General features: G+C 48.1%; 2 protein-coding genes across 7 annotated transcripts in view; both read right to left on the reverse strand.

The window, feature by feature from the left end:
- Window positions 1-125: 125 nt before the first annotated feature.
- On the reverse strand, window positions 126-1540 carry Trex1 (three prime repair exonuclease 1). 2 transcript variants are annotated; one of them, XM_029543135.1, is made up of 2 exons: window positions 1391-1540; window positions 126-905 (listed from the first exon to the last, which is right to left on the reverse strand). In XM_029543135.1, exons 1-2 carry the CDS (start codon window positions 1470-1472, stop codon window positions 175-177), a joined length of 813 nt encoding a protein of 270 aa, XP_029398995.1. In that variant the 5' UTR covers window positions 1473-1540; the 3' UTR covers window positions 126-174. The 2 variants fall into 2 exon arrangements, with proteins under 2 accessions (XP_029398995.1, XP_021063240.1); XM_021207581.2 differs by having other exon boundaries at window positions 126-1132.
- A 234-nt stretch (window positions 1541-1774) lies between these two features.
- The window catches only part of Atrip (ATR interacting protein), a 15230-nt gene continuing 4895 nt past the window's right edge, over window positions 1775-12109 (reverse strand). For 3 of the 5 annotated variants that reach the window (XM_021207008.2, XM_029543133.1, XM_029543132.1), the window contains exons 4-13: window positions 11674-11792; window positions 10132-10289; window positions 9364-9465; window positions 8422-8548; window positions 7589-8257; window positions 3562-3698; window positions 3319-3410; window positions 2831-2911; window positions 2471-2720; window positions 1775-2113 (exon numbers count right to left, since the gene is read on the reverse strand). In XM_021207008.2, coding sequence (XP_021062667.1) covers window positions 2046-2113; window positions 2471-2720; window positions 2831-2911; window positions 3319-3410; window positions 3562-3698; window positions 7589-8257; window positions 8422-8548; window positions 9364-9465; window positions 10132-10289; window positions 11674-11792 — 1803 coding nt within the window. In that variant the 3' untranslated portion in view covers window positions 1775-2045. Of the gene's footprint in view, window positions 2114-2470; window positions 2721-2830; window positions 2912-3318; window positions 3458-3561; window positions 3699-7588; window positions 8258-8421; window positions 8549-9363; window positions 9466-10131; window positions 10290-11673; window positions 11793-12109 lie in introns of those variants that run through there. The other 2 variants (XM_029543131.1, XM_029543134.1) reach the window with 2 other exon arrangements.

Here is a 12109-nt window from a genome sequence, read left to right on the forward strand (position 1 = left end):
TCTTCCCTACGTTAATTAGCCTCACAGGTTTGATTGTCCTGCTAAGAGAACAGGAGAGAGGGACTGTACCTCATCCCTAGGGCCTGAGCATGGCCAGAGGCCCAGGCTGAGAAGCAGAGGCGGCAAGCAGTCCGTGCTGTGGTAGTCTTTATTAATCATATTTTCCCTCTTGACTTACTGCCCAGGCGAGACCAGGAAGAGTCCATACAGAACGGCTATCGCCAAGGTCAGGAAGGTCAGCAGGCTCAGTGGGGCTAGCAGCCCCTCTGATGATGGGGCTTCTGCGACCTTCTCTGGAGGAGGACTCTTAGGTCGCCTGTTCCTGCTCCTGCCACTGCTGGGACTTCCATTGGCTGTGGCCAGGGGTGTAGTAGATGTGGCAGCACGTGGCCGTAGGTTGGTTGTTCCAGTGGTAGCTGCAGTGCCATACATGGGCTTGACGGTGCTAAAGGGTCGGGCATGTTTGTCCACCCACTGCAGTAGGGCCTGTGGCTTCCACTGACAGATGCTGAGCAGGGCTAGAGCGTCGCCTTCAGCAGTGTGTGAGTCCGTCGGTGCTTGCCCGTACAGGCGGCTGTAGAGGCTGCCCAGGCTGTAGCTTTTCCTCGGACCATGCCCCGAGGGGCTGCTAGCTTGTTCCAAGGCCTTTAGGGCAGCAATGCTGTCCACACAGAAGGTACCATCTAGGGGACTTGGAGTGCTCAGCCAAGCAAGCTCTGCCTGGAGCAGAGGGAAGTCATAGCGGTCACCGTTGTGTGCCACAAGGCAGCAGGGCTGTGGCTGGCGCTGCAGGAAGGCTCGGAGCAGGTCGGCCAGGTTGTCATCAAAGCGTTGACGCCCCTGTACTTCCAGCTCAGCTGTGCTCAGACCTGTGATCTCACTGGCTCCAGGGCTACAGGCTTTCCCTGGAGCAATGCACAGAGAGAGCTTGTCCATCACACGGGGTGGTTTGGGCACTGGAGGTGGCTGCCCCCCAGAAATGGAGATGTTCTCCAGAGCATGTCTGTGGACAGCCAGCAGGCACAGCTCTGTGACTTTGGGCTGAGACAAAGGCAGGCCAGTGGCTTCCAGGTCTAAGAAGATGAGGGTCTGCATGTGGCCATGGGGCAGGGTATGTGAGCCCATGCTGAGCCTGGGGAGGAGATGGGGTAATGAGTAGCAGCAGGAAGGTCTCAAGTGGGCTGAGGTAGGGTGCGGAAAGGCAGGTCAGCCCTTCCCTTCAGCAGGTGCTATCCAGGACCACTAGAAGCTGGATGGTAGGGTGGTTCTCCTCGTGGGATGGATACACTACTTTCCTTTGGAAGGAAGCCCTTCCCCTAGTGCTGACCACCTTCAGGGTGAGGGACCCTGTCCTCTGCTGCCTTACCCCACACCCTTACCCCACACTTACCGAGAAGCAGGCAGCAGGGCACTCGGCTGGTCTGTTGCTGGCAGCAGTGGCTGAGGAAGTAAAACTGCCTGGGTCCACCCATAGGTCTGCCTCCTGAACAGGGCCCGCCCTGCTGTTAGCCTGCCAGGCCTGGCCCTCGTGGTGCTAACGCTCCTCCCTCCCTCCCCAAGCACCCCAAAGGCCTTCCTAGATCCATATCTGTGCTCCTGCTGGCTGGTAAAATGGACTACTGCCCCAACACTGACAACTCACTTAAACTGGGTTGTCTCTAGGATTCAAACGCGCCTGTAAGCCTCTGCCTTTTCTTGCCTTTCCCCCAGTCCTTGATGCAGGCCTTCCTAAAAAACAAAAGTTCTCCACCACCCCCCCCCCCCATGGCCCCAGCCCAAAGCTATGACTCAGGGTAATTCCCGAAGAGGGGCAGGGTTTTTCCTTAGGGCAGATCAGTTACCATGGGGACCATCTCAACTCCAGCAGGGGAGTCATCTAATCAATTCCTAGTCTGCCCTGTCCCTCCCTCTCAGCCACACAAATCGGACTCAAACAAATCGGAAACAAAGCTCGTGTTCTCAGCAGGAAGTGCAGTTTTAATCAGTGGGTATGACAAAGCCGTCGGTGGGAGCTGGCGCCACCTTGTGGCTGGATGCTCAGGCCCTCAGCTACAGTCCATCTCAGAGTCTTCCGCCTCAGTCTCAGCAGCACAGAGGTCATCCAGGGCAGCCTCTGAGCCAAAAGGAAGAGGGATCTGAGGTTAACTCGACAGTGAGGGGGCTTGGAGCGCCCCCATGCTCCCTAGCATGACAGGAAATAACCAGTCCCTTCTATACACAGGCTTTGCTCCCTCAGCTACTGTGAGCAAAAGTGACACAAAAGCAATTCGGACAGATCTTTGTGGAAAAATCATGGCTCAGCTAGGCTAATTCAATAGACATGATCAAATGGGAGCCTATCATACTCAAAGACCCAGAGCAGGAAGGTAATACCCATGGTGCCAGGAATGGCTCTGGGGGCAAGGGGAGACTCACGGAAAGGAGTCTGACAGAGGCACATGAAGGTTAGGATAGTCTCGAGCTCGCTTACCTTCACAGTCAGTCACATCAGGAAGGGCTCGAATCAGCATGCTGACCCCTGGCATCACCTGGTCGTACTGATGCAGGACCTCGACACAATGCACGGTAAAGAGCTTGTCTTTCTGAGATAGGCTATGCAGCAGCAGCACTGTGTCCCGCAGACAGCGCATCGTCTGCTTCTGCTGGTGGGTCCTTGGACCCCCTGCCCGCCGCACCGTCAGCCACTGCCTGTGCAACATCACAGTGAGCGCTCTGACTGCCTAGGGTGAGAGGGCACAGCCTGAGGTCCAGTGACTCACCTCACCACTTCAAGGGAAACAGTTGCCCTTAACCAACTGAGCTACCATGATGCTGGCCTCTGGCCACTCACCTCTACATTGCAGTGACAGTCAGAACCAAAGCCAGGGGGGGCAGGGCTCTGCACACTCAGCTTGGCCAAGAGCCATACTACCTGGAACAAGAAGAGATGGTATTTATCCCATGTAGAACAGACGGCTGTCACGGGGCTTTTGCGGGCATTTCTAAGGTGCTCTAGCTACTGCTACAACTGCTTGTCTGCACAAGTGGGGTACAAGTAGTGGTAGTCTGACTTTCAGACATGAATCTCACCAATAGCTTACTGCTTCCAGGACCAGGATCGGGCCCCAGAGCCCAGGCAGCATTATCAGGCAGTTCTGCTGAGCGCCACTGTAACCCGGGATGCGCTTGTATTGCAGCCGTGTGAGGAACCCCTACATTTTACCCATTGCTGTTTGACAAACTGGCCAAAATGAATTGTAGCTCCTACTTTCCCACAAGGGAAGGAGACCCTGGGCTCTTGGGGGTGGGGGTGAAGGGTGAGCAGTGTCAGAGTCTTACCTCTTGTTCCAGCTGAAGCCACTGTGTCTCTGAGGCCGTTCTGTCAGGCCTTGATGTGATGTACATGTACAGCCTCAGGAGAAGACAGCCTTCTGAAAAGGACGCAGGCCTCACTCAGGGACCCCTTTTTCATTGTAGCCTGGGGTACAAGTACAGAAGCCCTTGAGGGGCTCTGAACCTGTCCCTGTCCCCAGTCCCTCCCTCCCGCTATAGGACAGTTGAGACTGTCCTGCCCTGCTTTACCTGAGTGGGAGCACAGCTGCTGTGCTAGGCTGTCATGGTCCACCAGGACAGAGAGCAGCTCTACAGCCAGGAGCACACATGGCAGTGGCAGCTCTGAGCTGAGGCACTGTGGCAACATCGGGAACACACAGGAGAACCTACAGAATGGGCACAGTTATGACGCTCTCCAAAAGGACACTTAATGTAGTGAGACATGGGTTCCAAACCTGCTGGCCTGGCCATAGCCTACTGGCTTAAAGATTGTCACAAATAAACAGGTACTAAACTTTAGTATAAGAATGCTATGACTTAAAAATGGCAGACCTGGGCTGGTGAGATGGCTCAGTGGGTAAGAGCACCCGACTGCTCTTCCAAAGGTCCAGAGTTCAAATCCCATCAACCACATGGTGGCTCATAACCATCTGTAACCAGATCTGATGCCCTCTTCTGGAGTGTCTGAAGATAGCTACAGTGTACTTACATATAATAAATAAATAAATCTTAAAAAAAAAAAAAGGCAGACCTTTATGGGGTGGGGGTGGTATGGTGTGTATATTTTGTGGTACATACATATAATCTCAGCAGAGGCAGGCCCTACCGCACAGAGTTGGAGATGAACCTGGCCTATATGCAACCAAGTCTCACTACCATATCAAAACCCCTCTTTTGCGCTAAAAAACCCAACCAGGCCCTTATGTGGACCTTTATCAAGTAAATGGGATGGGACTCCCTGGATGGGGCTCCTTCCTTGTGTCTGCCATCACACAGCGACACTGGTGCACACCTTCAGCATGAGAAATGTTCCTTGTCTAATAGCAGAGCCTTGGCCAGGCTCTAACAGGGACAAGCATGTGCATGGCTACAGCAGTCTCATGAGGCCTGTCACTGAGCAAGGCAAAGAAAGTGGTTTTCTCCAAACTGGCTTCTGTCACCAGCGTGAAAACCTACCTACTATGACGTGTGTGAATGAATATATATAATCTCCCCTCTGAGGAATGAGACAAAGAGATGGAACCCAGTCCCGGGGCTTGGTTTGCTCTATTCACACTACCTACAGCAGCATGAGGGAGGACTGGGGTGTGGGAGCAAGGCCGAGAGCATGTAGGTATGTACCAATGTGTACACAGGTAGCATTTCAACATAGCGTAGAGGTGGAGAGTATCCAACAGTGTCATTGGAAAGGAAAGGTTCACTATTTGGGGTAAACTCATTTTATAGCACTTTTAAATATGATTATTTTTATGTGCTTTGGTGTTTTTGCTTTGTTTGTTTGTATGCGTGTGTGAGGGTGTCAGATCCCCTGAAACTGGAGTTACACAGAGTTGTGAGTCACCATGTGGGTGCTTAGAATTGAATCTGGGTCCTCTGGGAGAGCAACTAGTGCTCTTAACCACTAAGCCCCCATTTTATAGCACATTCTACAAACAGGCAAGAAGTTGGGCATTTAACTCAGTTGCTCTCTGGCCTGACTAGTCCTACCTAGCCCACTATGGCCCGTGAACAGAGCTGGAAAGATTCTACCTTTGACTTCCAAGTTATTTTTTTCACAGCTATAGAGCCTTCTTTTACAATGAAATGTTATGCCAGGCATGGGCATGTACGGCTGTAATCCTGGCACTTGGGAAGCAGAGGCATGTGGATCTTTGAGTTCTAAGCCAGACTGGTCTACAGAGTGAGTCCCGGGTCAGGCAAGGATACTAAGACCTGTCTCAAAATGGAAAAAGAAGGTAAGTTACGGACTGGTGAGATGGTTCAGTGGGTAAGAGCACCCAACTGCTCTTCTGAAGGTCCAGAGTTCAAATCCCAGCAACCACATGGTGGCTCATAACCATCCATAACAAGATCTGACGCCCTCTTCTGGAGCGTCTGAAGACAACTACAGTGTACTTACATATAATAAATAAATAAATAAATAAATCTTAAAAAAAAAAAAAAAAAAAAAGTAAGTTACACATAGCACCATTATACAAAGTACAGGAATTGTGCTTTCTGGTAAGGCAGGATTTGTTTCAAGCCTGGGCACAGTGACAGTGGGCAGAGACTGCATCCACTCTGGCTTTCACTAGAAGGTAAAACGGAGGCTGTGTAGTTCAGCTTGAGTACATGAATATGATGAAATCTACAGAAAAGTATTCTGTTGCAGTACATGTCTGAATGACAGTGGGCCATAGCTTATCACAGTGACTGTTCTAACATGGTCACATTTTTTTAGACAAGTTTTCCTGCTATGTAGGGATTTAACAAACGCTGACTGAACTAGGCTGTGTATGAAGGAGTAGAGTCAGAAGTGCCACCTAAGCCAGCAACTGAAGCACTTGGCTAGTAGAAGCATCCGTTGAATAGCAGTTCTGAATTCCCTGTGGGTCAACAAAACAGGAACAGGGGTCTACTAACAGAATTGGGTTTCTGAGATTCATTCATTAAGCACATAAGAAATAGGCAACTAGCCTGTGTAAGTTGGACCTGTGAATGGCAGTTCTTCCCCACGTGTTGTTTATACTGCACTGAAGTGCTGTGTTCAACTTCATACTTGAGGACAGGTAAAACTAGCTAGAAAATACCATGTGGGAAACAACGATCCAGAAGTACTTTAACAAAAAAGGAACGTTGAGCTCAGATAAGACTGTTTTTTAAAACAAGGTGTCACTGTGTAGCTCTGGCTGGTCTCAAATGCAGAGATCCACCTGTCTCTGCCTCCCAGGTGCTGGATCAGTGGCACAGGCCTGATGCCTGGCAGAGTCAAGCCGTAAGCTGCATCTAATCAGTGGTTGGATTCTAATGTAGAGTTGGCCTTAGAAGCATGGTGTGAGGAAAAACAAACGGATGGCTGGGTGGAGGGCGGGCTGGCAGTATTTGTAATTCTTCCTGTCTTGCTCATGATGTTCTCAACTCCCAAGTTAGGAACTTATAATTTTTTTTAAAGATTCATTTATTTACATAGTTTACTTTGTGTATGAATGTTTTGTCTACATGCATGTACGTGCAGCATGTGCATGCCAGCTGAATTCCCTGCAACTGGAGTAACATGGTCGTGAGCTACCATGTGGTTACTGGGAATTGAACTTGGGTCTTCTGCAAGAAAAACAAGAATTCTTAATTGCTGAGCCATCTCTCTAGCACCCCAAGTTAGTAATTTATAACTGTTTTGTTTTGCTTGTAAGCTAAATTCATTATACTATCACTTCCAATAAACCACTGTTAAGCAGCAAGTAACCTGTGATTCCTAATAGATGTGAACACAGCTGGGCATGGTGGTGCAGGCTTTTAATCCCAGCACTTGGCAGAGGCAAGTGAATCTCTGTGAGTTCTAGGCCAGCCTGGTCTACAGAGTGAGTTCCAGGACAGCAAAGTCTGTTACACAAAGAAACCCTGTCCTTGGGGGCAAGTGAATCTCTGTGAGTTCTAGGCCAGCCTGGTCTACAGAGTGAGTTCCAGGACAGCAAAGTCTGTTATACAGAGAAACCCTGTCCTTGGGGGGGGGGGAGTTGACAATTATACCCATGGTTGTTAAACATAAATTATTTTATAATTTGATTATAATTAATATAGTGAAGTTAGTGTATGTTTAAAAAAACACAACAGGATAGATTTGACAAACAGTCTTTTTCCTCTGTATGTAAGTTTTCTGACATGGGGTCTGNGGGGGGGGGGGTGCAGGTGGGGAGGAGAAAGCAGACACAACGTTGACAGACTCCCTACATGGCCAGCTCATGGCTACAGACACTCCAGATACTCTATCTACTTCCTTATAAAACTCTACCTCATTGAAATATGCTGTGCTATATGTTCTTTACCTGGTCTGCATCTCGGGTTCAAAGGCCTTCTAATTCAGCCTTTGTCCAAGGGCAGGCCACTCTTCTGAAGTAGCGTGTTACAAGTGCCTTTGCTTACCTGGGCCCCTTCCCATTATTACTTCAGAACTCCCTGAAGTAAGCCATAGCTAAGTAGAAGGATTAAGTCAAGGTGTGAACAAAGTGCAAAAGTCACAGGTTAGTCCTCAAGAGGTCAGCAGACCATGGAATCATGCCTCCCGGGGGGTTCTTTATACCTGGGCAAGAACTCAGAGGAAGCGTTTTCTGCTAATTTCACCAAAACTTTGAGGCACTGGCCCAGGACACTGGCTTGAAAATGACCTGATGTAGAAGAGAGAGCCATCAGCTGAAGAAGCATCTTCAGTAGTGGGTGCTGGCTTTGGTCGTGAGCATCCTCCCTGGAGGCTGAGATTGTATCTGCACAAGTCTGAACCAAGTTTCCTTCCCTGGCAGCAGCTTCTGTCCCCACGCCTGACAGTAACAGGCAGACAACTGCTTCACTGTGGCACACCAGGTTCTGAAGGACGCTGAGTGATGCCACAGAAAAGCTTTCCAAGCTATAAATGGAGTCCTCTGGGCTAGCCTCGACCCCAGGGCTCACGCAGGAGGTATGTGTCACAGAGTCCCCAGGCGCCCCACTCTTCTTAGCTGGGGCTAAATCTTGTAGAGCCTGGCAGTGTAAGCCGATGAAAAACTGCACAAGAGGAAGGAGATGCACAGCTCCAGGAAGCTGGTGGAGCGGGAAGACCCTTCTGCCTGCCACATCTCTGTCATGTGAGCTCTCAGTCCTGGCAACCAGATTTAATCCAGTGAATGCCAAGTTCTGTGCTTCTCTCAGGGCAGAGAGGGGAAATGGCCCATCAGAAGAACCGATGGTCCTGAGGCATGAAGTCCCAGGCAAAGTACTGGAAACAAAAGAAAACAGATTTAGGTCAGGGACCCCAGATCACTTGTTGTCTGCCAAGTTCTTTAGCTTCCCCAAACATGCCTCAGATCTCCTGTTGGCAAGAGCCAGAAAAGTGCATGCTTTGTGAAAACTCCCAAACAAGCTTTTGAGGAGCCTGCTTACCTGAGCCCTGGTGGCTGCAAGAGGGTGCCAGTAGGGACCTCAGGACAACTGCTCAGAAGGTGACAAAGACCTAGAGATGACCCTGGCACCAAAGGTTGCTTCAGGAGCAAGTTTATCAAAATAGAACCTGAAAAAGACAAGGTGACTCTAGAATATTCTGACATGGGAGAGTTCTTTCTCATTCCCTCCCTCCCTCCCTCCCTCCCTCCCTCTGGTTTTGTGAGACAGAGTCTCACTATGTTGCCTCCTCTGGCTTGAATTCATGATCTTCCTGCCTCAGCCACTAAGATGCTAGCATTGCAAGCTTGACTACTGAAGGCCTTTTCTATGGCCTTAGAGGAAAGAAATGAGGGACCTTTAGACTCACCATGTCTAAGCTACTAAACTCTGTTATGATGCTTCTGGGGGCAGAAGGCTCTGGAAAATACTGTTCTTAGCTTTAAAAACAAAACAAAACATCCTTTTATCTATCGGCCAACTGACCGATCTACCTACCTACCTATCAATCATAAACCTATCCATCTGTCTATTTCTTTCATAGATATCCCCCACCTCTGCCTCTAGAACATTGGGATTAAAGGCATCACACAACTAACTAAAATGAATTTTATTTACGTATTTATTTTATGGGCACGGAGGATGTGTACCCCAGCGCACATGTGGAGATCAGAAGACAACTTTTGGGGATTGGTTCTCTTCTCTGATCATGTGGGTTCTAGGGACTGAACTCAGGCTGGCAGGCTTGGTGGCAGACACTTTAACCTATTGAGTCATCTCACCAGACTGCATTGTTTTCTTCTTTAAGTCACAGATTCCTATGTGCCCCAACACTCTAAAGTATACCTGGGACAGGGTTCTCAGAATTCCCTTAGGCAATTCTGTGCATCAAAGAAGAGAATGGGAGCCACGATGGCTCCTATATATAAGCAGGCCTTCTGGTACCTTGAGTATCTTTTCTCTGCATCCAGCGGTCAGCCAGAATCCTCTGCTGTACATCTTGCTTCGTGAGGTCACTGCCCAGACTGTGGGTTTTAGTATCTGAAACTAGAAAAAAAATGTGACTCTAAAGCAGAACATAAAAGAACAGGTGTTCCAGAAACTCCTACATAGAACATTTAAAAGGCTGGATAATCTCCTTAAACCCAGTCAAAAGCAGAGCCAAAATGTCTCCAGATCCCTAAAAAAATTAATATGTTTACTTCACTTAAAATGGAGCAATATGGTGAAAATGGTAATCACCAACTTTACCCAATTTTTCTTTTGAAGTCACAGTCCTTTGTTTCACAGAGCAACCCTATGATTAAAGGCCATGTTAGCTGTCTCACCCATAAAGACACTGAAACACTTAGGTAATACACTTGCCCAGATCACATAAGCCACTAAGTAGTGTGGTTGAGACTTATATTCAGACTGCTCTGCCTGCTTGTGACCTACTGTGTAATGCTCCATTAGTTGGGGTCCCCAAAAACTGTGGCCGCAGTTTCTCAATAGAGCAGTGGCAGTGGAGGGAAGAGAGGCAGTGTGTCTGATTATAAATAAAGTGGTACGGGAGAGTCTCAGAGGCCCCTTGAAGGACTCTCAGACTCAGTTTGTCTCTGTGTGTCAAGCTGCTCATGCCCAGAAACTGAGAAAAAGGAAGTGAATATTGTTGTTTAGGCACCAGTTGGGGCAGTCCATTACACAGCAACCAATGGCTAATATTTGACTTACCCTCTTGGCCCACCAGAAATTTGTGTCCTGCCTCAGTCTGACAGGGGTGGAAGAGAGGCGTGTTAGCACTAAAAGATTCTTTTGTAGGGAAAGTTGTTTTTCCAACATGTGTAGAACACGCTTCTGACTTGAGAACCACAGAAGAGCCTTTCCTAGGACTGGAAAGAGTTAACTATGAGAGCACAGTTAGGATTCTGTTTAACTACTTGGTTATTAAATTTCTAACATAAACTTTTCATAGCTAGACATTTTGACGAGGTTTTATAGGTATGTCAGTCTGTGTTGAAGGTAGCATTTATTTTCATCTTTTAGGCATCCAACCCCCCCCAACCCAAAAACATCAAGTTTTAAATGTTGAACACCCAATTTTTAGTAATCAGTGCCTGGATCCAAAAACTTCTAAAAGGGAGTTTATCATGGGGCTGGAGATAGGTCAGCATTAGGAGTGAATACTGCTATTGCAGATCTAAGTTCCACTCCCAGGACCCTTGTCTGGCAACTCATAAATGCCTGTAACTCCAGTTCTAGTGAAGCCAATGCCCTCTTCTGGGCTCTGTAGGTACTTGCATGCACAAACACACAAATGGATATAATTTAAAAAAAAAAACAAAAAACAAACAAAAAAAACAAAACCTTCACAACAAAGAGGGTCTACTAGAAAGTGTACTGGAAAGTGAGTAAGCTACTTGGCACTGACCACACAGCACCCAGGCCTTCTTCCTATTGCTGACAGGGAAAGAGGTGAGGGACAGCTTCCTGTCTCACCTGAAGCATGCAAGGCAAGGAGAGTTCAACTCTGCCCAACATGAGCAAAGGCAGGAGAATGTTCCATACCAGAAAGAGTTCAACTTTCAAGGCTGACAGATACATGAGAGACTGCTATGGGAAGCAGAGGGCAGGACACAGATCATTAACAAGCTGAGCGCATCTGGCAGCAAAGGAGGGGCTGTAAGACAAAGGTCCCAGATAGCAAATGAGCAAAAATAGTTGAAGTGGCCAGGACTGAAATACATTCATGCCTGGGAAGGGGGGGGGGGATGTTTAAAAAAATTATATAAAAATGAAGGCTTGTCTGTTTTCAAAATTTGAAGGAAGGCCTACCCTGAAGGTGGGTACATCACACCATAGCCTGGGGTCCAGGATGGGACCTGAGGAATGAGCTGAGCACCAGCTTTGGTCCTTCCTGTTTCCGATCCACTCAGCTGTGAGTCCCTGCTGTCATGCCCTCCCCCACATAATGGGTTGCATTCCCTGCATTGGGAGCCAAAAGAAACCTTTCTTTCCTTAAAAAAAAAAAAAAGAAAAAATCTTTCCAGCTTTTTGTAGTCTCAAGGGATTGTGCTACCACTGCCCCAGTCAGAGAACGCACAGGTAGAATGAAGACCTTTCTACTGTATCAGCTCAGACCACGTAGCTTCATCTAAGCCACCTTTGCATCCCTCAGGAAAGAGGGCCTCAAATCAATGCCCTTCATTCCCAGAGAGTTGTTAGGCTTTTTGAAAATAATGCCAAACTAAACTATGAGTCCAGCATCCTCCTTACCTGACGTGGGAAATGGAGGGAGCGGCTGGTTTATTTGTTCGTTCATTGCTCTGAAACCTTGTCCTTAGTTCATTCATTTCTGCATCTTTAAACTGCAGTTCAGACTGCAGTGACTGGAGCTGAAAAGTCAAAGATATTTGTGGTAGCACTATAATAAACATGCACAAAAATATGTATATGGTGGTGCACACCTTTAACACTCAGGAAGCAAAGACAGGTATGGGGAAATCTCTGTGATTCCACATATTGAGTACTGAGGCTGCCAGGGTTACAGAGTGAGAGTCTGTCTCAAAAAGAAAAAGGAAAAAAAAAAGTCAATAATAAGTCCCTTAGCTTCCAAACTTCAAGCTAATAAAGGAAAACAATGAAAAATACATTATCAGCTGGGCGTGGTGGCGCACGCCTTTAATCCCAGCACTCGGGAGGCAGAGGCAGG

Source organism: Mus pahari, chromosome 10 (genome assembly GCF_900095145.1).
Source record: "Mus pahari chromosome 10, PAHARI_EIJ_v1.1, whole genome shotgun sequence".
NCBI lineage: Eukaryota > Metazoa > Chordata > Mammalia > Rodentia > Muridae > Mus > Mus pahari.